This window comes from Anser brachyrhynchus (assembly GCF_964034855.1).
Source record: "Anser brachyrhynchus genome assembly, chromosome: 4".
Taxonomy (NCBI): domain Eukaryota; kingdom Metazoa; phylum Chordata; class Aves; order Anseriformes; family Anatidae; genus Anser; species Anser brachyrhynchus.
The window spans coordinates 4,480,431-4,505,749 of record NC_137698.1 but is presented as its reverse complement, the minus strand read 5'-3'; the positions used below and the strand labels follow the sequence as shown (position 1 = coordinate 4,505,749).

Here is a 25,319-nt window from a genome sequence, read left to right as displayed (position 1 = left end):
TGTTTTTCCTTTTAATTTCAGCAGGATTTTAAGAGCTTAAGGTCCCACCTTGACCTGGAGAGTCTCCACATTTTATGTGGATTTCTTTTACTAAATGGTTTTCTTTTACTCTCTGAAAATAACAGGAGGAAAGAAAGCAACTTTCAAAAAGAATAAAGGATCATTTAAAAATTTCCAAATCATAAAAATAACTTGGAACAATAAAATCTTTATTAAACTATGTGCTAGTCTCAAACAATACGTAAAAATATCACAAACTTCAAGTTCTATATCTCTAAAAGTTGAATTAGTTTTAAAATGTCCATCACTTTCAGACATTTTATCCAATCTGTTTGTAAACTTGTCGCATCCAAATGCTGACTTAATTCCAGAGTCATCTACAGGTACCACACTTCAGGGTATGGTACCACCTCCAAAAACATTTATTTGACATAGGTGGAAAACTATATGTAAAGGTAACCAACCAGGTTTAAATGGGTTTGGTTTCATTTGGTGCATGACTGGCTGGCACACATAATTTCCATTAATTACATTCCAAATCCCCTGGCACATCAAGGTGAGCAGATTCACCCTGAAAACAGTCATCAGAAGAGAGAACTGCTGTACTATGAAACACAAAGTGGTCAGAGGCATCGTAGTACTTACTGCTCATGAAATACACAAGGGGGGGCGGGGGGGAGAGAGAATAAAAAAGAATAATAATAAAAAAAAAGAAGCTACTATAGAACACACTCAAGCCCACTTCAGAAAAAGAGGGAAAACCAGCAAGACTGGGAAAAATACCTAAGCATGTATTTCAAAAACGTGCTGTTCACCAGTTCTTCCTCTCTTCTGCTGACCTCATTCAACTCCTCTCCTATATTCAGAGAGCCTCAATTGGCAGCCCCTACTGCACAAATAACTTCATAATGTCCTTAAATGTAAATTCCTTAGGTTGGGTATTTTTTGGTTCTTAGCAGCACTTGATTTAACAGCACCTCAAAGTAACCATAACCATGATCTGTACAGTCCAGAGAGGACTCTACTGCCCTCCAATACATGGAATGTGTCTTGGTAAAGCAGGACACAACAGTAATTGAACCCTGCAGGTAATATGATGCTGATAGCACCAACACCGAATTCCAATAGATAACTATGTGGTGACTTTAGATAATTTTACTGACTAGGGAAAAAAAAAAAAAGTAAAGTAAGAAGAAATAATAAAATAAATAACATCACAAATTCAAAATATTCTGCTTATTTGACAGGAAAAAAAAATCAATGGAAATATGCACCAAGTATGCAAGTAAAGAAGAAAGTCACTGTATCATTAAAACGATTTAACCAAACTTCTTTTAATGAAGCACAGATGTAAAGAACAATGAACTGGCACAGCCATATTCACCCCTGTATTCCTCTTTATTTCTCTATTAAAATGAACATGATATTTAAAAATTAAAACAACCTTTATGTTTCCACATCTAAACCATGTTCTGTCTGTCTGGACATGTTTAAGAAGTCATAATATTGTTATTATTAAAAAATTTAAATACATACATGTCACGAAAAAGAGCTAGTACATGCATAAGTATTTGTTTACATTTTACTAAATAATAGGTATATTTTACGTGAAATCTAGAACTACATTTATTATAAATCCACTGGCCCTCTGCATTGTGGGAGCCCATGCAAGGCGTGAAAACATTGCTGGGGAAACTGAAAGGTTTGGTTAGGAAAGCCAACTTTTATATAGCAGAGCAAAATCACTGAAACCTGCTTCCACCCACAAGGGAAATTTTTTATTTTAAAGCATTACTTACTATTGTTACTTAAGTCTTCTCAGACACTATCTGGTCACGTTCAGTATTACTGTCCTGCAGACACTGACTTCAACATGCAGGGTAAATGCAGCTAATAAGCATAATTAGCTCAGACAGTGTATTTAATTTAGTTTTGCACTAAGGACTAATTGCCTACTCAGCGAAGGGGAAGTGTAACATTTTTTTTAAGATGCTTACCCGAGGGCCCTGATCACCTTGATCTCCCTGCAAAGTGGAAAGATGAGATGATAGGTTTAACACAGCATCTGTGTGCTACCCAGCTCTCGTACATAATCTAACATTACACTGCGTCAATACAAACTGTGTCTTTAGTTCATGCTGCGACGGCTTTCCATTCACCTTGGAAGTGTCACCCGTACATCAACTCACCTTCTCGCCTTTTGGACCAGGAGGGCCCTGAAAGAAAAAGAAGCAAAGATTTAAACCGATGAATTGCTGGTACTGGTGAAGTCTGCGACACTGCAGAAAGAGGTCTGAGCAAACCTGGGATTTCTTCATAACAAAGTATTCCCTTACAATTTTTCACACCAAATACCAGGGATATTCCAGAGACAGCTTCTTCACAGTAATAATAACAGTCACTGTGCAGCTATTCCTTGAATAGTTTGCTCACTCCATGTGCTAAATCAGACTGCTCTGACGAGCAAAACTATGCCTGATATGGCAAAATTTCTATTAATTTCAGCTAGGAGCAACAGTTTATCTCTTATCAGATAACAAATGTTTTCTAATCCTGCAAAACTTCTTTGCAAGTGTGGTTAATAAATTCACAGGCTTATAAATCTGCCATTTATTTTGGCACCCTTCTTAGCTTAGATTGCCAAAGAAAAATGGATTAGGGAATCTAAAAGTAGTGCTTTCATTCCTATCTTTGGAAACACCGAAATTGATGTTTAGTCTCAAGCACACTCTTTTTAGGTAAAATAAGCTCTTTTATGAGAAATTTGTGTAACATGATTTTGCAGACGTAATACTGATTGTTACTTACCACCAGACAAACTGTAAGGCGACAGTATCACAAACCAGCAAGGTCCTTTACAATTTTTATTTTTTTGAGCACCTTTCAGAAAGCTACCAGCAAGTTTTCTAAAACACTAGTTTTCAGATTAGTGGCTTGTGAATAAAAATGCTTGAGGTCTGCAGAGAACTGGCTGCTTATACAGTGCAGACTCTACCTCTAGCTTTCTGAAAGCTACGCAGGTGTTCCATTACAAAGGACCTGAGGTACATATGAAAGCAGCTGGAAACAGAGAAGGATCCATCCAAGCTGGCAGGGTCCACCATTATAACAGAAAGAGCATCGTGTGTGCATGTACACATGCTGCATGTAGAACAAATTGTGTTGCTACCAGCAACACAATTAGAAATAACCGAGGTTACTGAGCTGAGCGTGTTTCGGCCATTTCACAATTTTCATTTGTAAAAATTCAAGTGGCCATGTAAATGCAAATGCGGGGAAGGTCAGTCTGCTGTGTATTAAAGATGCGATCAACCACATGCAAGTCTGAGAATTCCTATTGTAGATAATTTTCTGTTTATTTTTAAGGGTTTCTGATGCATGTCAGAGAAGAGCCCCTGCTGCTGAATCTTTCAAGGAATTAAAGCATATGCCTCCCCTTCCACAGTCTGCCACTTCTTCCACCTGCTGCAGAGGACATGAGAGCAAGTCTGCTACCTGGCCTCCTGCATCCCCTGTAGGAAGGGCAGCGCTCACTGCAGGCTGAGTGGAAACCACCTGCACCACTCACTATGATCCTTGCCCCCTTCCTGTTCTCCTGCATGAACTTGGCCTCTTCAGAAATGGATGAAGCAAAACAACTGGATACAACCTTACTATATCTTTATGGTCTCTACATTATTATTATTTTTTCATATGTGATCCCATATTGCCCCTCTCCAATGCACAGGTTTATATATATATATACAAAGATATATATACACATACTGGAAAACACGTACAACATAGTCCACAGCTAGCTAGAGGCTCCATGTGTTTACTTGGACATGACATTACAGCAGAGATCATTTTCAACAAGCCCCTTTTAAAACACACATACGTGCCACCAAGCTACCGAATTTGCACACTCACACCATTATTAACCCTAAGTGTGGAATAGGAAGAACTAAAAATCACTCAGAACTGGCTGTTACTGCTTTTTTTTTATGGTGAACACTGAGCACAAGCAGAGGGCTGTGGCTGTTCTATCTCCTTCAATTATCAAACCATTACAGGCTCTGAATATCTTACTGGCTGCAAACTACAAATAGCATGACCCCCATCTGCTACAGTCAGAATCCTATTTCTTGGATCTCAGGCATGAAATTATAGATAACATGACATGACTGAGACTGCAGACAGATGTTGGCTTTTGGATCTTGCTGCGATCGTGGCAGATGTTACTGCTTTCATCCAGATGCTCAGTGCTGTTCTTAACGCCCAAGGGTACTCCTGCATGCTGAGGGTTTGGGCTCACAGCTGTCCTGTGGCATGCCTGCCACTGACTTGCCAGCCAGTACAAAATAGGATGCCAAAGACTGTCCCAGCTGGCTCAATGGGACAGAAACAAGGCTGAACCACGCCAGTAGATCGGTGAACTGCTAGACCGTCTCCCTGGTACCACTGTTGGCAATATGCTCAGCCGTCTCCACCAGCAAAGGTGGCCCTTGTGTGTCCATCCCCTGCAGATTTTCCTGCTAAGAGATCCCCGAAAGTATAATCCACACCCAGACATTTTGTTTGATCCTTGAAGTTATCAAAGCGCACCTGGGGGAAAATGCAGTCATTGGTCTCAGCCAACATGGGGTCATGAGGGGTACGTCCCACCTAACAAATTTGATTTCCTTTTATGATAAGATCACCCATCTAGTCGATCAAGGGAAACCAGCTGATGTGATCTTTTTTGGACTTCAGCAAAGCTTTTGACATGGTTTCCCATAGGATCCTACTGGACAAAATGTCCAGCATACAGCTAAACAAAACCATCATCCGATGGGTGAGCAGTTGGCTGACGGGCAGGGCTCAAAGGGTTGTTCTAAATGGGTCCACATCAGGCTGGCGGATGGTCACTAGTGGGGTTCTTCAAGGCTCCATTTTAGGGCCAGTCCTCTTCAATGTCTTTATAAATGATTTGGATGTAGGACTAGAAGGTGTTTTGAGCAAATTTGCTGATGACACCAAACTTGGAGGAGTTGTAGACTCTGCTGAGGGTGGAAAGGCCTTGCAGAGAGATCTGGACAGATTGGAGAGCTGGGCGATCACCAGCCACATGAGGTTTAACAAAAGCAAGTGCCGGGTCCTGCACCTGGGACGAGGCAACCCTGGCTATGCTTACGGACTGGGTGACGAGATGCTGGAGAGCAGCCCCGCAGAGAGGGATCCGGGGTTTGTGGCTGACAGCAAGTTGAATATGAGCCAGCAGTGTGCCCTGGCAGCCAGGAGGGCCAACCGTATCCTGGGGTGCATCAAGCACGGCATCGCTAGTCAGTCGAGGGAAGTGATTGTCCTGCTCTACTCTGCGCTGGTGCGGCCTCACCTCGAGTACTGTGTGCAGTGCTGGGCACCACAGTACAAAAAGGATGTAAAACTGTTGGAGAGCGTCCAGAGGAGGGTGATGAAGATGGTGAACGGCCTAGAGGGGAAGACATATGAGGAGCGGCTGAGGTCACTGGGCCTGTTCAGCCTGGAGAAGAGGAGGCTGAGGGGAGACCTCATTGCGGTCCACAACTTCCTCACGAGGGGGAGTGGAGAGGCAGGTGGCCTATTCTCTGTAAACACCAGTGATAGGACCGCAAGAATGGTGTTAAGCTGAGGCAGGGGAAGTTTAGGGTGGACATCAGGAAGAGGTTCTTCACGAGATGGTGGTTGCACACTGGCACAGGCTCCCAGTGAAGTAGTCGCTGCACCAAGCCTGTCTGAATTTAAGAAGTGATCGGACTGTGCACTTAATCACATGGTCTAAAATTTTGGGTAGACCTGTGCGGTGCCAGGAGTTGCACTTGATGATCCTTATGGGTCCCTTCCAACTCGGGATATTCTATGATTCTATGAAAGTATAATCCACACCCAGACATTTTGTTGTTGTTGTGAGATAATCACATATTTCAATGAAATGTTGTCCTCATTTCTCCAGGCAGGGCTTTCTGAAGATTACGTGTCCTCATCATATTTGGAAGTCTGTTCTCCATTCATTGCTCTCTGCTGGGTGAAGCCAGGGATTAGGACCATTTGATGTTTGCTCTCCCCAGGTGCTACATGCCATTGTTTCTATCAAGTCACCCTTTCAGCATACAAACTTTTCATACAAAGCCTTCATCAATATATGACAACTGTATTGTATGAGAAGTTAGAAACAGCTTTTCAAAAGGCCACGAGAGTGTTTTTGGTGTGAACATTCTCACAAGTCTCTGCACTTGTATTTGCAATGTTTTTCCTTTCCACCAAGAGGTTAGAAAAACAAACAAACAATTCCAAACAAAAATAGCTTATTGGATGTTATCAAAGAGAAACAGTGGGGTTTCATTGAAAGAAAATTAATGCAATTCCTGCATGGCTTGTTCGCCCATCTCTGGCTCTTCTCCCATTGTTTCAATTGTTCTCTATTGTTTTTGCAAGTTTAAAAGACAAATTCCTATCCTCGGTCTTTGACATCTTCTTTCCATTTGTGCTGAGAAATTCTCCCAAGGTTTTTACTGCAGAATTTATTAGTGTGTGTACATTGAGTGGAGGAAGGGAGGAAGAAAAATCTGAGGGAAAGTTAGGTTTGCGGAGGCGGAGTGTGATTAGGAGACAGATTTGTTTAAAGGAGGGCAAGGTTTCTTCTGTTTAAGGGCACAGACACAAAGAACAGAGTGAGTAAAATAACACTAGCTTTGTAGGCCACAGCATAGACATCCTGCTTTTTTCCCAAGGAGACTTCTGCACTTTCATTTATGAGATGGCAGAGATCAAGCCACTAGCTGCTGCACAAATGTGAAAGCATTTTGTGTAAGTTATATGAAACGTCTGAGGTCAGAACATTTCTGAAATAACTTTACAGTGTTTTCACTGGAAACAGAGGCTCTTTTCTCAAAATGTAATTATCTGCTCCAGACTACTATACATTTCCAAAGAGAGTTTATAGCCTGCTTCACATAAAGAAGGCCTTGTAAATCACAAACACATGCAAAATCTGCATTCATAATTAGGTGACAAATACTACTGTTTTTAAAACAAGACCTTCTAAAGCAGACTGAAAGCCCTCCAGGCACCTGCCAGCCAAGAACAAAACTGAAATCGAGGTCAAATCCATAATCCATTCAACAGCCATGTACAAGATTGTTGGCAGGTTACTTTTTTTTTTTTTTTTCCCTTGGAGGGGGGGGATGGCAACGACCATCAAAATCCCATTTCAATTTTTTCATTTCCAATTAAACCACCCTTACATTATTATAAATACATGTACAATGAATGGAAGGGCAAGAGGACACAGTGCTGGAAAACAAGAGAGTAACATTTACGGTCTTCACTCAGATAACATTCGGAGGACCTCTTCAAAAGCCAGTATTTGATTTATGTTGGTTTTACAAGCATTCAGAATGATCTGAATTCTTACACATATCTTTCCTCCATTTTCTATTGCTACAGATCTGCCCTTAGCCATAAGTCAGCAACTTCTACCATGACTTCACAAATAACTGTAATACAGAAAGTTCTACCATGACTTCACAAAAAAGGCTTCAAGCATTGAGGAGAAAATAGAAGTGGAAATAGTAAGGGGTACACACTCAGGAAGGGGTTCAAAGAAAGAGCAATGCTTCTGGGCTATATGGAAAGCTCCCAAGCCGGGGCAGAGGAATCCAGATTTTTGGTGATGTTTAAATAACCCAAGTGATGCCACCACTGCAGAAAAGACCTGTTGCAGCAGAAGCTGGCAACAACCAACCCAATAAAGTCAGTTAGGCTGTGAGAGTCCCAGTTCGCAATGGGATTGTCTCCTTCAGGTTTCCTAAGGAACCAGAGATGTCAAACTCAACAGCTCCAACCAGATGGAGCTACCACAGCAGACACTGGTAGTAACAACCTTTTAGATACTGTCACCACTTTCCTACATTTCCAACAGAACAGCTATAGCCATGGGCTAAGGCATTCTGGCAGGTAGAGGACTGAACAAAGCTTGCAAGATCCCACCTCTGTTTTGATTTTGGGTAAAACAACACACCACGCCTTCATCCCTACAGGCAGCTATGGCATCCACAGTAAGGCTGTAACTGGCAGCATAAGGAAAGAGTGGCCTTACGGAGAGGAGAAGAAAAGTGAACCAGTCAGTCCAAAAATAACTAGGCAAATTCAAAACACAAATACATGCGCCAACTTAATTAATCATATTTTCACAACTACATGACAAGCCATACATTGTCTAAATTAGCTCAACTCCTGCAACATGTTTTGAAGATAAAATTTGATTACAGCATGTAACAACAAACTACCGGAGATAAGTTTGACTTTTGTTTCTTTGAAATTTGGTTCATGACTTTCACCTTTACCAAATTACAAGCTGCTGACTGGACCAACATTCCCCAGTCTAACCTATAGCTGCCGCAAAATATTAGGATCAGGTATGCTGAATCCTAAGATAAGAACTTACAAGGAGTATTAAGAAATACAATACCATTTCAAAGTTCCTACACTCATTTTAGTTGTGTCCACTGTGCAAGCCCTGAACTACTGAGCAATGTGGTTTTGGCATTTGCTAAACTTGGCCATGTTTGCAGCCAATGTTTACATATGCTAGTTTACAATGCCAACATCTCATTTCGCATCAATTTTACAAGTGTTCACAAGAATTTCCAGTGAATCTGACAGTTTCTACCTCTGAAATTGTATTCCCTTCTCTTTTTTATATTTCATTCTTCCCATGGGATATAGCTGACTTACGGTGAAACCTTTAAAACACAAACAACTGCCCAACAGCTACCAACAAAAGACTTGTACCGATCTTTCTTTGACTCCCCTTATATTCTCCAATTTTTGTTACAATATTCCAAGGCAGAGGAAATGAAACTTGAACACTTGACACAATAATTGCCTGACTTAATAAATGCTGTGTAAATGGATGTAACTTGAGAAACATAAAATTCATGTATATAACAATCTAGATAAACAGCTCAGTTAACATTCATATCAACAAGTAAATTGTAAGTGAACCCTGCCATAAATTCATACATTTGTACTCAGGACTCAGTGATTTGTGCCAATACATAAACCAGACATGTCCATAAACTGCAGGCAGGAGAGCACAGTCTACCCAAAATGTGTCAAGAAAGTGGAGGTTTATAGTACAATAACTGTAATTTAGACATGCATCTCCATTTCTCATTCAATGCTCCTGCTGAGATCAGGATGGGGGTGCCTTTTTTGAACTTTACAATGTTGCTCATAAAAATCATCAGATAATTACACAAGCTGCAAATGGGTCTGTGCTAACTAATTCATTACCCAGAAAGAAACATAGGGCTCAGCGTCCCATTCAAGACAAGGTCTCCTCATCCTTTATCTGACATCCTTGCGTTCATTGTTTAATTAATAGGACTGTCCTCTTCCTTCCTCTTTTCCTTTTCTCCTTCTACAGACAAATGCCATTTTTTTCTTTGCAAAACCACAAATTTAGATACAAAAGATTCCATGGTACAAAGTGTGTGACTGTGTACCCATTGCTTGAGCATGACAAATCAAGGATCAGCCATAATATAACTTAAGCAAATATAATCTGAATCAACTGCTGTTTAATTCCTGTGAATTGAGTAGCTGCAATACATTCAACAAGGCCAAGTGCCAGGTCCTGCACCTGGGGCACAACAACCCCAAGCAGAGCTACAGGCTGGGAGGTGAGTGGCTGGAAAGCTGCCTGGCAGAGAAGGACCTGGGAGTACTGGTTGATAGTCGGCTGAATATGAGCCAGCAGTGTGCTCAGGTGGCCAAGAAGGCCAACAGCATCCTGGCTTGCATAAGAAACAGTGTGGCCAGCAGGGCTATGGAAGTGATTGTCCGCCTGTACTTGGCTCTGGTGAGGCTGCACCTCGAGTACTGTGTTCAGTTTTGGGCCCCTTGCTACAAGAATGACGTCAAGGTGCTCGAGCAAGTCCAGAGAAGGGCGACGAGGCTGGTGAGGGGTCTGGAGAACAAGTCTTACGAGGAGCAGCTGAGGGAGCTGGGGATGTTCAGCCTGAAGAAGAGGATGCTCAGGGACGAACTCATTGCTCTCTACAGGTACCTTAAAGGAGGCTGTAGCGAGGTGGGGGTTGGTCTATTCTCCCACATGCCAGGTGACAGGATGAGGGGGAATGGGCTAAAGTTGTGCCAGGGGAGGTTTAGGTTGGATATTAGGGAGAACTTCTTTACTGAAAGGGTTGTTAGGCATTGGAATAGGCTGCCCAGGGAAGTGGTTGAGTCACCATCCCTGGAGGTCTTTAAAAGACGTTTAGATTTAGAGCTTAGTGATATGGTTTAGTGGAGGACTTATTAATGTTAGGTCAGAGGTTGGACTAGATGATCTTGGTGGTCTCTTCCAACCTAGATGATGCTGTGTGATTCCAGAAAGACCAAGGATATGGTGACAGAAAAACTTGTCATGTTACTGTAGATAAAAAAAATGGCTTCTGGTAAAGTAAAAAGCCTCCTAGATACCATTTATTGTTTATAGCATCATAATGTAAGTATTTCCTGAACATAAGCCCTCATTGACTTCCTTGTCTAGGGTACACTTTCTTATTCTCCTACTTGTTAATTAAGCATCTATTTACTGATATTAGTTTTGATGCAATACTGTAAATAAAAACAAACAAAAATCAACATAATGGAAATTCCACTAAATGGAACTTGTAAAACAGCACATAAAAACACAGACAAGAAAATCTAACAGTGCCAAGGCTCTCATTTTATAAGAAAACAGAGAATTTGTTTTCCATAACACCAGAGGTGCAAGGAAGATGTGGACATATAACCTGGGCTTACATCAAAGACAGAAACATGCAAATTTTAGCTAGTCCTCATAATTGCAGGAAGGCATTTGAAAATACAACTGATGTGTTCCCTGCAGAATCAAAATTCCTCAAACTGAACACTTAGCTTTTGTTAGTATTACTGGTACATTTGCTATTTACAAAATGATTTCAGGATTTTTTGGAGTTCAACCTATGGTAGAAAAGCTTTAAAAAAAATAAAAAGTAAATTAAAAAAATACCAGTTTCAGTGTTCAATCCTTGGTTTATAAAACAACCCCAAAATGAGACCTGCCTTTGATATGGATTGCTTTAAGCCTCCTTCTTGATACTCCACAAGATCCCTGTTTCATTACACACCCACGTTAGACTGGAAAAAGCATCATATGCCATCTTGTAGTATGACTAAGATTAACTCATTCTCCAGTATCTCAGGTAGGCTGCTCTGCATTCCTTGACCTTCACAGTGCCTCCCAACTTCTTTTTCCTCTTCCATTCGCTGTTTCATTAAGAACAGACACTTGGGGTCTTGATCCATCCTACATGAGACTACTAAAAAGTAGATTAATTCTGTATCTCTGCTATATCCTCTTCAACAGCAATGTGTACTTGTGTGCACATGTCCGCACAAGTGAGCATGCTCGTGGTGGAATTTAGATACAAGACTGCATTTTTATCTGAGCAAACACTTGGTAGTTGAGTGTTTATGTCAGACATGACAGAAAAAAATCAACATATATCATGGTAGCTATGGAATAAGCAAAAAGGAGTCTGCTATCAATAGATTAAAATATTTATGAGAAATCATGGGCTTCTTGATAGAAATTCAATAGCTGATAACATTCAATAACAAGACAAAGTGCAGTTGACTAGGGTCTTTTACTTTCAGCAGTAAATATTCACTGAAGTCAACAGAAATGACCCCACAGGAATTCAAGGAGCAATGGATTAAGCAACTATAAACCAGCATGCCTGGGAGACAGGAAGACAAAGAAGAATGAAAGGCTGCCTACAACAAATTTTACAATAAAAATAACTAGAGTGCAAACAGTTTTCAAAGTAGATTGCTTCACCTTTTCCTCAGAAGAATTGCATTTATTTTTGTGTCAAACTACTTAAGTGGGAAAGAAGTTATAGCTATAAACAGTTTTTATTGCCACAGACTTCACACCTTTTATTTTGCATTTAACATTAAAAGGGATATGAAACAAAGGAGAATAAATAACTAGACCTGCTTAACCCCCCAATTATTCCCTTTTATTAGAAAAGCAACAGCATGGTACAACTTCAGAAGAGTTTTCTGCACTCGCCTGTGAGGACTTTATCAGTAAGCAGCCCATAAGTAGACTGTACCAATACAGAGCTATTTTGCTCAAAAGGTAGGATATCCATCTGGCCCCCAGCCTAAGCAGACATGTTACCTACTGATGCCTTGAAGCCGATCAAAACATTCTGCTTTATGGAAGCAATTAACATGCTCAAAAAAAAACACAACACAAACAAACAAAAAACTTGGAAAAACAATAACAAAACAATAATTAAAACAAAAAGAAAAAAGAAAAAGACTTGAAAGGAAGACCAATATAGTCGAGTGGAATTTAGGGCTTATAAAACTGCAGGGATTGTGGAAGTATATTCTGGCTTTCTTTCGCAACACAATAGAAATTAAAGAGAAAAATATATACTTCCTGCCAATCAAAGTCGTGAAATATTTTTTCCAGATTTTTTAGATCAAAAAATAGACCATTAAATATTTTTATACTTCTATAAGCCAGCTCTATCATTTATTCCTAGAAGTGTAGAAAGAAAGCAGCTCCTTTCAGGGAGTTAACAACTTCCTGTTATTTTCAGGAACAGTAGTTCACATTCTAACATTTCTTTTTTTTTTTTTTTCATTTTTTTTTCCACCTAAAACATGAACAGTGGCTTCTATAATTCAATGATCTCTGGTGCTTCCTTGGTTACTTAGTGGACTGATAGATAATTCAGCTGAAATGACAGTGTCTTTTGGCCATTTGGTCTTTTTTGTGCAACTTAAAAGAACCTTTTTGATGAGAATAACAGGCTGAGCTTCAAGTATTTTGAAGAAACCAGACAAAAGAAGAAAATAAGGGAAGGGGAGAACTTCAAAGCAATAGAGATTCACCACTGCCAGTCACTACCTACAAGAGAAGGACTTGTGGTCGCTGAAGTCATTGTGTGTCTTAGAAGCTCCCTAACCTTGTGGATCTATCATCTTTACTCTTTCCATTACTACTTTGAAGATACATAGCATAAAAATATATAGCAGGCAGATCATCCTTTGAACAGCAACAGGGTCAAGGAGATTTGTGTATTTTATTAACAGATGCTACATTGTGTAGGGAGTCTACAAAAAAGTCATAAACAAGCAGACAGTGAAATAAAAGCAAAACAATTCAAGGAAAAAAATAACTTGATGTGACCCATACACATTTCATTCTGTTTCCATAAATTCCCCTACTCTGCCATTTTTCTCTACCTGGAAGGAATTAAAAACAACCCTAAATTCATTATTAAAAGACTAAGAATATATTCAAAGAATTTATTACTAAAAGTCTGGTATCCTTTTTGAAGAATTTCAGCTCACACTTGCTACCATATCAAAGCATGTTTACATTAAAGTAAGCAAAGGCTGAACTTGTATGATTGAGAAAAACTGGGTAGCTCACAAGTAGGGTTTTGTAGCCAACATACATTTGCTGTATTTCAACACTAAATTTCAGCACAAAGATTTTTAATACAGATTAAAAATAAAAATAAAAATGTAAAAAACAAGTGAGGTCATTTCCATTCTTCCATTCACTGCAGTGAACCCAAATTACCTGCATTTATTTCAGTAGTGATAGTCCTGAGTTTCAATGAGTTTTTCAAAGGCACTTCATCCTACGTATACACTTTTTTCTTTTCCAAACTTTGCTACTCAATGCAAGATACATTTGTTCTTTCAAGGTAATAGGATGCCAGAGAAAGATTTATATGTATATATAAATATATATATATATTTGGTGTTATATATATATAACCAATATATATATATAGGTGTCTACAAACTCTACTATAAAATATTATTGTTAAAAAAATAGTGTGTTAGATTACTTAAATCATGAATGGTTAGAAAGACAATGGCAATAAAATATTAGCATAAAGCCACTGCTGTGTAAAATATTGCCCAAGAGATACTGAAAGGCTTCTGAGAATGCAACATAACCTTAACAGCTTAAGAGCAATGAAATTATTTCACAACCTTGGTAACTTTTTAACCAGAGGGTATGCTAAAGCTTGGAAAAAAAAAAAAAAAAGGTATTTAAGTGAAATACCAACAAACATTTCCCTGAGAATCTCATCCTTTCCTACTCTACCTCACACATCCTGTAGTCCCTTAAATTGTTCCTGTGTTACCAGCCACATCACAGGCTCCCTGAGTACCCAAACAAACCTTTTTGCAAGAACTACCTGACAAATATAATGATAAAATCTACACTGCACAAATCCATCCGGGGCAACTTGTAAGTACTAGGTCACTGCAGATGTTTCCAAACCATCTCAGCTACAACTCAATGCTGAAAGAGGCAAGGACTTTGACATTAAGTCATAGCTCAAGCCTTGACGGGGATGTGTCAACCCTTAATCACAGATTAATTTAGTTGAACTGAATGAGTATATAAAGGCACATAAAATTAGTATATAAAATAATGTACATACTAAAATAAGACAGATGCTAGTGGAAGAACTAAGCTTTTCATTTCTCATTCTCAATTTCCTCATATAAACCAGGGGAAAACTACAATGACTTCCTTCATAGAGCTATTTTGAGAACAGTTCAGATTTGTAAAGTTTGAGCTGAAACTGAGTAAATGCAAAGGAATTTTTATATCAACTACAAACATACACATATATTTATACATAGCTGTATATAAAAGTGAGATGACCAAAGATATTTTTGTAACCTTTAAGGCTGGCACCATCTTTCTCTATACAGGAAGCAATTTAAGACAACATAAAGTTTATGAAAAACAAAACATTTTTTTCCTCAAGACTAATAGTTTGGTCTGCAAAATTCAGAACATCTTCAGGGGAAATTACACACATATGTATATATATACATAAATGGATATTTATTCTTTTTGGCAAATGATCACTAACAGACATACTGTGCATATAACTGGATTGTATTTCCGAAAATACGTGATTCTCTTACATGTTTCTCAGCAGCTCACAACTCTTGGATGTTACTGATTGATCTCAGCAAAAAAGATTATTGGGAACTTCAGTGCTATAGCAGGGACAGCTTAAGCATTTTTCACATGTAGAATTCTGGATTAAAGCTCACAAAGAGAATGGTAACTTCCATGCTATGATTAATAACATTACTAGAGTTACATAAGACACTTCAACGGAAGTAATTGCTGCTTTTTCTATTTTTTCTTCTCTATCCTCCAAAACTGGCTCATACTTATATAAAAAACAGCACATCGTCACAGCTCTTCATGCCAGCCCCCTCAATAAGAACCTGAAACATTTCTGCTAACATCTAAGGCTGCTTATAGTCAAATTTCAATTGACAAGCGTATCACTTTGTAATGGAAAAAAACAATCAAATTTTTAAGCTTTTGACAGAATAAACTGTTAAAAACAAAAACAAAAAAAAAAAACAAAAAAAAAACAAATAAACAAAAAAACTACACACACACAACCACAGTACTGTCAGAGTAATAGAAATATTTAACTTCCAAAATCTGAAAACAGAATTTCAGCTAGAAGTCTGAAGTCCAAAACTCTCAAGTCTGCTCCAGTTCACAGAACTTCCAGCTTCCACCAAAGAAAGTCACCAGGGCTCTGTACTGACAGTTAATCAAGGAAACTCTGATAGACTTTCACAGGGTTTTCAAAATAAGGTCTTCGATATCATAGGAGTATCTTTAAGTCACGATAAGGTTGATGAAATACATATTTTCTATAATTCTTCATTTCATTTCTTAACACTATCAAGTCTACTGGGATCTGCAAAAAATTGAACTGGAATTCAAAGCTGAATACAGCATGATGATCAGTAAAAACAATAAACCAGTAGGAGGTTAATATTGAATTAAAAACACATGCAGCAGGATAGTAAAATACTATATAATATTCCTGAACACAGTGCAATATTTTGCTTTGACATAATTCCTAATAAAACACAGAACACTCCTATATTTCTGCCATCTGTAGAATAGCATGAAGAAAATACAAAGGTCATTTGATAAAGAAATGATTTAGGAATACAGGAAATATTTCAGAGTTCTTAATTATATTTTGACAACTCTTTGTACATCTTATATTGGAACCACAATACTAGGCTTGCAATTGCGTTTTTGTACTCATATGTACTCTGTTAAGCTAAGCAATGCTACACCAAATTAAGGATTACATGTAATTTTTGCTTGACAGTTCTTCACTTACTGTCAGAAGATCTAGTATGCCTTGGTGACAGCTGCAACTTCTAGATGAGTAAGTGGAATGCTGAAGTGTGATTCCTCACGGCATTTACGCTAACATATGCAACAAGTGAAGTAGACCTTCACATTTACTTTAGTAAAGCAAATAAAACCAGTTCTTTTCAGAAATTAATGACGCCACCATAAGGAAATGTTGGTAACACCCTACAAATGAAAAGGTCTCCCTTATGTTTCCTTTTAGAGGTTTTATGTTTTCTGTTGTTTATTTAATCTATGATTTGGATTTTCAAAGTAACAGTACCACAAATGGTCATTATGTGAACTATGAGATGAGGGAATCAATTTAAAATTTTGAGACCAACTTGACTGTTCCAAGAATTCATCCTCCTCACTTTCTTCGTATAGCTCATAAAGCTACTCTGGAAGGAGTTCTTCAAATTTTGAAAAAGAAGAAACCTTAATAACAACAGAACCTATTTAATGAGGACATCCAGAGCTGACATTAGCTCGCATGAAGAGCCCTCTCTACAGAATACATATTCATATTTTTTGCTTATGGATAATCAAAACCTAATTTAACTGCATAATTACTAAATTGAAAGATTTCAAATCCACCTTCCCCCCCCCCCCCCCCCCCCCCCCAGTCAGGAAAAACAAACAAACAAACAAACAAAACCACCTGAAATAAATTACCAGTTCCAGGAAATGCCATGGAACATTTGAACCTCTTGTTATTTCAGCGCAACATTTCCAGGCATAGTTACCGAAATTGTAACTTTAAAGTATGCTTATCAGAGTAGGTAAAAGAACACCATAGCACAGTTGGGATGGGAGCCTGGCCTCCACTTTTGCCATCTGACATTCAATGAACACAGCTCTAACAAGTCTGTATTTTCCCAAGCTAAATTCACTTAGCAGGGTACTATAGGGAAGTCATTAATCTGCCATTAGAGGCTCCTTTGCAAATCCTGGCAAAAGGGTGGGAAAAGAAAGTAAAAAAACATGTTGGAAGCTGAGCACAATATCCAATACTCCAAGAATTTGGCTTGTTGATGTCTGGAACTTACTCACCTCAGCCTTTTTAAAGTATGTGGGGTGCTTCCTTTTCTTGGTGCAACTGATAGTCCAGCATCACCTGCCTCTGAGTTGACAATTTTGTGCTTTCTTCTCCACAAAGCAAAGAATCCCCTTATTTGCAGTAATGACATCTGCTTAGCTGCAAAAGCATTTAACATTCATAGCTATCTTGGTTTACACACATACATAAGTCTACCAGGGGAAATGGAAGAGATTGTTGTATTTTAAAAGTGCTTATTGTTGTTGTCAATTCATTTCAACAAAATTAACTTCAGCTTTATCAAAACTGAGAAAGCAACATACTTTAAAAAGCAATTAAATACATTAATTCCATATGGGAAGATAATTTCTTCTTTTGGGTCATAAACATTTATGTACACATCAGACACAGTAAACAAGAAATTTTGAGCATGATTTCTCCTCCTACGTTCTCTGATGTGGTTCAAAATGACTGAGCCATACAGTTATAAAACTAATGAGAGATGAGGACTAAATCCTTGCTTTTTATTTGGAAACTAACATAAACGAAAGGCCATGATGATGATACTTGTATCCTCAGGTTCACAAGTCAATATTGGCTGTTCCCTGAGATCACCACACAATTTCACTACTCTTCAGGAGTTCTATTACAGCTTTAGAAAGGAAGGTAAGCAGTAAACAAATGGTAAAGTTCTGACTGCTAAATACATATGAGACTTAGTACAAGCTTGTTAATTTATGTGATGCTCATAGTTAAGATTAATTTTTGATCTCAAAAACGATAGCAAAATTTTAATAGCTGCAATGGGATCGAGTATTTGGCCTTTTTATTGGTATAGATTCAAGTAAGAAACAAACTTTTGAATATTGTGTTTGTCTGTATTCCTGTGTCTACCTGTCCATTAGATGAAAATAATCATTTTTCTACATTAATTTCTACTGTTGTATATGAGCCCAAACTCTCAGGTTAAGCTTAATCTTATTTTCACTTACACAAGTAAAAAAAGGCCAACCTAATTAGTTTGGCCTTGAGAACAGCAGTTGAGAGGAAAAGTATGACTTGAATATTTGCAGGTTTGAAGTTTTCACATTTTAAACTCACCTAGGAAGAATTTTTTTTAAAAGACAAGTAAACCTGTTATTTACTCCCTTTCAGTATTTATTCTTCTTTATGAAAGTCAAACAAACCATTCATTCCCTTTGAAAATACATTTCTTTCTTAACTTAAAGTACCTGCCTCTACATGATGTAGAGACTCTATTTTGCTATATTCAACACCCACTGACATCAGTAATACCTAATGCAGGACCTGGGCAACACAGTAGCTCTTTCCACTATTTACATGCTAGAAATCACTTCAGAAGAAGTAAAAACTGATTCCAAGTCTTTAGACAAAGGATGACACTTGGCTCCCTTTAAATGATGGATCACAAAAACACGGTACATCCTGTGATTTTACACAAACTTCCAACTCATAGTCTGACTTCTGTATAAGTAGTTACAGTTTTACAGAAGAAACCAAGATGCACAAAATTTATTGGAGCAATTTCAAAACAAAAACAAAACTTTGAGTGACTGTACCTGTACTTTGTTAACAAACTGTTAGAGTTTGATGGCAAAATTCGACCTGCAACATGTAACTCAAAAGCAGATGGCATTTTCATATTTAAACTGAGTCATTCCATCCTTCAGCAGGATCAAAGGCTTACAAAAGAGCTTAGGCTATCAGCTGCTACAAGACAAAACACCCTACAAGATCATTCTCCAGAAGGCGAACAGCTGATGGCCTGGATAAAACCACTGTGCTTCCCTCAGGAGCAGTAACTTTACAACACTGTGTATCTCAAGGTGATGCACTATTTCTCCAGCCCCCTGCTGATTCTGTCCTTCATAAGCACTTCCTTCCCCCTCTCTCCACACAAGAAAGAGAGGCCCTAGGCTTCCCTAAAGGCAAACTGCTGGGAACAAGGAACATGCTTAAACCTCAATTTATGGTGATCAGGACAAAAGAAACAAGCCCCCAAGTCCAAGGGTCTAAACAGGCAGAAAACATTTTGCAGCATTAGTCAACAGAGCATATTGTGTACCTTGCTCCCAGCTTAAAAAGCTATTGAAACACATACAAGATCACTTTACCTTATCAAACGTCATGGTATTGAATGACGTTTACTTACTAGAGGAATACTCCACAAGTCTTGGAGTGCAGATGGCTATCCAAACTACCAAAACTCAAGAAGAAACTCAGCAGGACTTAAAATACATTTTCTCTGCAAAAAACTGTCCATTTCCCTTTCCAGTCTTTCCTGCTGTCAGATACTCACCTCCCCTCTAAGGTCTAGGACTCTCCCTACCATCCCAGTTTTCTCCAGAAAGTGATGAACTTTTACATACACTGCTGCCATCCAAAACAGCTCAAAACTATGGCCTACGTCCTGCTGGCTATTTTACTCAGGCCTTGACAAAAAACAGAAAACGAAGTTAAAATGGTTCCCACCAACTCTTCTGACGGTACAAGCCAATAAAAGTTCATCTAACCATGAATCACAGTTTCTGCCATGAAAGTTTAGAAATTAAAATTACTCCAGTCACATACCTTGAAGCTCAATGTTGGAAAAGACACACACATACACTTACTGTGGTAGCCCTTTATCATGTATGCAACACTGGACAATTTCAGACTGAAATAACATCACTTCCACAGACATTACACACACAGGAAAACAAGAATCTCATGAAAACAAGTATCAATCATTAATACTTTATCCACTTCTAACACAGATTTGAATGGCTGCCAAAGACAAGGGAGAAGCATCTGTGAGGCTGCTGTATGTCGAAGTCCCACACAGAAAGATCATGTGTGCTGACATGAGAGAGTATGTTGCACCAGAGATGGGTTAAGGAGAGGACACTATGGTGAGGAAGAAAACACTTGGCTGAGCGAGTCACACTGAAACATTCCTTTGCCCCACACTGGTACAGGGATCATTTTTACTTCAGCATAACTTCATAGAGGGTCATATTGTCTTCTTTCATCACAATACCAAATACACTGTTTTCTAATATTTTATGAACTTCTAAATTACAAAGATGTTAAGAACAACAAGTCTTCTCTCTTTGCCTTGATAGTACACTCCTCACGTAATTAGCTTTAGATGAGATGCTGAAGTCTGTTCTTTGGAACATGCATACCGTTACATTAAAAAGGAGATTTATTGTAAGAATTACGTTGTACAGATTACTAGTACATTATTAGTGGGAAAAAAAAAAAAAAGCTTTCTGTACAAGTTGAATATATATTTATATTCTAAATTAGAACAAAACATGTATTTCTTGGAGGTGACTTAAAAGTCAGAATTAAGATTTCAGCAAAATACTAAAATTTGTATTATTTGCTTTTCTACAAACATAGTTTATATGTAATCTGAAACAGTTTTTCTTTTTTAAACAGAAAACCAGAATCATAAGAATGTACTTTATTTTTAAAGGTTATGCTAAAAAGTTTTTAGTTCGTGATCATGGTCTCTACCTTTCAGAGATGCAACAAAACAATAAGGCTTTTCTGAAAAAAAAATGCTTCTGGTTTGTAGTATAGCTTATTTTTACTTAAAACAGGAAAACAGAAAATCAAATTATATTTTTTGTTGTATTTTGAAGAAAAAAAATCTAAAAACTCAAAGATAAAGATAGGTGTTACTCATCTGTTATGAGTATATATTTGTACCCAGTAATTACATATGTGTTGAGTGAGTTTACTGTGTCCTTTTTGAAAAACACAACAAAAAAAATAGGTGTTAATAAAATGTTCAGTGTAAGGAGGATTAGAATTTAGCTTTGATCTTATCATGGACTTATATGGCTATGACATCAAAAACTTTCAAAGTGCTTCTTTCATCAGCACAGAAACTGTGATCTTTGAAGCCAGGAAGCCCTTACTTCAACCAAGGCCACCAATACTTTCCATTTTAAATTTGTCATGGGCACAGAGAAGAATGGGGAAATTACTGCAGACAGTTTTTTAATGGGAAACAGTTGGACTTATTTTATCAGTATGTAAAGCAATTCTAATAATACTTTTAAATCATTTTATAAAAATCTCAAGATTTTCAACTAAAGCTTGCAAAAAAACATTTTAAAAATCAGTCTTATGGAAGTTATCTGGATCTAAGTTTCAGTTTAAGAGGAAGACATCTAAATGTACAGCCTACGTGTAGCTGTTTAAAATGCACAAATTGTCAACATAGTCCAGAGAGCAATTCAGCAGAATGGTTATTAGGTTCAGTAGCTGCCTATAATCCCGATTACAGAGTAATTAAGAGGCATGAGTGTATGCAACTAGTGTCATTTGAGAGGTTCCCTAGGTATCCAGGACAGCTGCACATGACTGACAGATACAACAATGCTCCAACAGGAGACTCCAGCTCTGTATGGCAGCCAGAGACTACACTGAAGACCCTGAATTTTCTCATGCAGCCACAGATGCCTGTCGGCAGGCAATGTACTTGAGCCCCAGGAGGCTGCAATGAGCAGAAGAGCTCTCTAGGTGCACTGAGTGTTGACTTAGCCTTCACCAACTAGAAGGAGTGCTTAGACACCTCGCATGTCAACGCCACCACACAAGCTTCTAGCTTTAGGCATCTTGATCTAGAGTTGAATCTTACTCTGAGTGTTTCATGCCATTACCACTCCTCACCTGCGCATTTCAAGAATTATTTCTGCACTCATCCAGCCAGTCAAAACATCTGAGTACATATCGTCCTCCAATAAGAGGGGCATCTTGAGTTGAAAGGAAGGAAAGGCGGTATTTGGAGTAATGGTAAGTGTTGCTCAGAATGAACAATGAAATGATGACAATGGCAAAGAGGTGAGCTTTTCCACTGGGAGGAAGTAGTGAAGTTAGGTTGTAGGAATTTTCCTCCTAAGTTTTGTGGGTCCTGGTACCTCACGTGTTTTCTGTATAAACATACGGGGCACAGAAGTTAATAACATTTCCTTTGGGATTTTTAGAGGTTTTTTCCTGTGGTTTGCACCCCACTTCTTTTACAATAGTGACAAGACTTCTCTGCTTTTTGCTCTTGAAACAGCACTGAATACTGCCATCTCAGCTGTGGTACTTAGCCTACAGCTACCTCAGGGCATTTCATGTAGATAGATGAGCTTGAAAGACTGAGAAGCTAAATACAGGAGCTGAGCAAGAGACACTCTCCAAGGGACTGAAACATGGGAGGTGGGGACCAAGTCCCAGAGGAAAAGCACACGGGTGGCTACACAAAGTCAACATCCACCACAGGGCAGCCTGCGGGCTCACATAACACCCTCAGGTCCTCAACAGAGCCTGTTCAGAGCAAGAGTGCCACACAGAATTACAGTCTCTCTCTCCATTGACCGCCAACAGCACAGAGGTTGCAGATACCTCTCTGTGTAGGCCACATATCAAGAGCCTACTGCGAAACATGAGCACTATGGGGGGATGGTCATTTCAAATATCATACGGACTATATACAAAACATTAAATGGAGTCTGGCACTTTGCAAGGAAGGGTGTCAGAAAATCTTACAGCGGGGATACCAGGCATTCAGACTGAGTGTGAAGGGGGTTTGTAACACTAAAATTGTCTTTCAGCAGAAAGGGGTGCTAAGAAACAAACAATCTGAGGAAAATGCTTCCATTCCTTAAAGAAAAAATTAACTTTCAAAACAACAACAAAAGTCAGTCAGATCGGCTGTAAAGATTTAATTTGCAATTCTGATTCTGAAACTTCAGCAATTGCCCTCAGAAATTCTGGTTCAGACAACTCACTTTGCTAAGATGGCCCCCCAAACCAGAGTTTACTTTCCACATTGTATCTTGGGCATAAAAAAATTAGAGTTTTTCAATTGATTTCACTAAACTTGGATTTGGTGTTGGCTTTTTCCTTCCTCTGTTTCTTTGCTCTTCCACGTTTCTACACCACTCAACTGAAATAATTTACATGTAGTTTTTGCTATACCAAATGCTACCTCTTTGCGGGTCTATTTCTACGTTGAAACTGAAGTTAGGTCCCTGGATTTCCACATCTTCAATTACAACTCACAAGACAAAGTTCTACTATTCTTAAATAAAGCAGAACTAATTTAAGGAGCGTGTATAATTAATCAAAATAGCTAGCAGCGCAATTTTTAAAATAACTGAGGCCTGCCTGGATTATAGCAACATTATTAGTATGTGATTAATAAGCAGTTGAAGTATTGCATTTGCTACACATTTGCTAAGTTATTTTATCTTGCTTTAAAGTTAGGTGGCAAAGTTTCAAGCCATAGTTAGGAGATTTGCTTTATTCAGTACTACTTTGTCAACCCCACCATCTGGTCAAACAGCTGAGGGAACTCAGACAACCATATGGGGGGCCCCATGTTTCTCTCTTGGAAAATATTTGTCGTACTGAATTATGCAATGGGTACCAGTTTATAGCTAAAAAATAATAATAATAATAACAAGAAAAAAATCAAAATACTTTGTAGATAACCTGAGCTTGGTGGGCCTTCCAATTAGGCTTAACTTATGTAGGAAATAAGATGGCACTTACTTGAGGACCAGGCTGACCCTGAAAAACAAGAAAAAGATAAGGTTACGGAAAGCTATGACAAGGATTAACTCCTTAAACAGTAGCAAATAGTTACAGTACTTTATACTAAAGAGAGAACAAACAAACCAGCAACAATAATGAAAACAGATTCTGGACTTTTAATTCTAATATTCATTTTGAAGGTTGCAATTAACTGATTCTAGAAATAAATGACACTAACACATCACTGAACCTGCATTTGAGATAATTCATACTTTATACAGTTAGAACAATACAATTTAGAAATTACAGAAAGACCTAATTTAACTGTTTTCAAGTGAGAAAGAATCCACAGATACAAAACTGATCTAGGAGTAGGTATTGGGTACTTTTTCTCCATCATAGCCCACACCCAGGATTCAGGGAAGTGCTAATTACTGCCTACTGAATGAATAAAGTCTAGAAACTGGAGGAACACATTGCTGCGGAAACAAGACTTTTTGCAAGGACCACAATTTCCAACAAGTATAAACTAATATTTAAACCAGAAAATCAGCAACAGATGGGACCCTTGGGTGCCAACCTAAGAGGTAGCTTGGGAATGTACTGATCCATTTCCTCTCCCTTACTTACCAACATCACATCTGGGACTACCTCTGCCCAAATGGAGAGACACCTACTGCAAACTGAGAAGCTGCAAGCCCTTCCAGAGTAGACTTCCTATCACTAATACCCCTATTCCAGGAAAGTCATTTAAAGTCATCAATAATTCTGGACTACCAATTGCAAATCATTTGCGTGAAGCAGAAATATATTTCAAAACAGTATAGTAGCTGTGACTATGAACTACAACTACACAGACAACCAGCTCATACTGTAAAACACAGACAAATATTTGTAAGTATTTGTATGTCTCCTTAAAAAGGGACAAAGTCTTAAACTCCTAGGGCTAGTTTAGCTTATGGTGTTTTATGGTACATCAATGAGATTTCGGCTGATTAAAACTACATTTCCTTTCGTTAAAAGTAATCGAGCATGGAGACTTCCTGTAAGTCATATAAAACCTCTCCACTTTAGCTAGAGGGCAATTTCACAGAGTTGAAAATTTTATACAGATTCCAACCAACCTGACTGGCTACGAACTAGTCATTTTCTATCATCATTTTTTCTACAACTTTCCACCTGGAAAGCAGCTTTGCAGGGAACGATGTGGGGGCCCTGGTGGACTCCAGATTGAACAGAACATGGGACAGCAACATGTTCTTGCCACAAAGAAGGCTACCAGTATCCTGGGCTGCAATAAGCAAAGTATTGCCAGCAGGTTGAGGGAGATGATCCTTCTCCTCTGTTCAGCACCGGTGAGGCCACACTTGGAGTGCTGGGACCAGTTCTGGGCTCCCCAGTACAAGAGGGGCATATTGAACATCATCCTGAACATGCTTTTTTTTTTTTTTGCCTTTTTTTTTTTTT

The 25,319-nt window shown here is 38.5% G+C and overlaps 1 protein-coding gene across 12 annotated transcripts in view; it reads right to left on the bottom strand.

Moving 5' to 3' along the window:
• Nucleotides 1-25,319, bottom strand: part of COL25A1 (collagen type XXV alpha 1 chain) — a 306,551-nt gene that overhangs the window by 101,123 nt on the left and 180,109 nt on the right. For 9 of the 12 annotated variants that reach the window (XM_080592133.1, XM_080592134.1, XM_080592136.1 and 6 more), the window contains 3 exons: nucleotides 23,871-23,888; nucleotides 2,190-2,216; nucleotides 1,998-2,024 (listed from right to left, as the gene is read on the bottom strand). In XM_080592133.1, the coding sequence (XP_080448259.1) occupies nucleotides 1,998-2,024; nucleotides 2,190-2,216; nucleotides 23,871-23,888 (72 nt within the window). The remainder of the gene's footprint in view (nucleotides 1-1,997; nucleotides 2,025-2,189; nucleotides 2,217-23,870; nucleotides 23,889-25,319) is intronic. The other 3 variants (XM_080592140.1, XM_080592138.1, XM_080592141.1) reach the window with 1 other exon arrangement.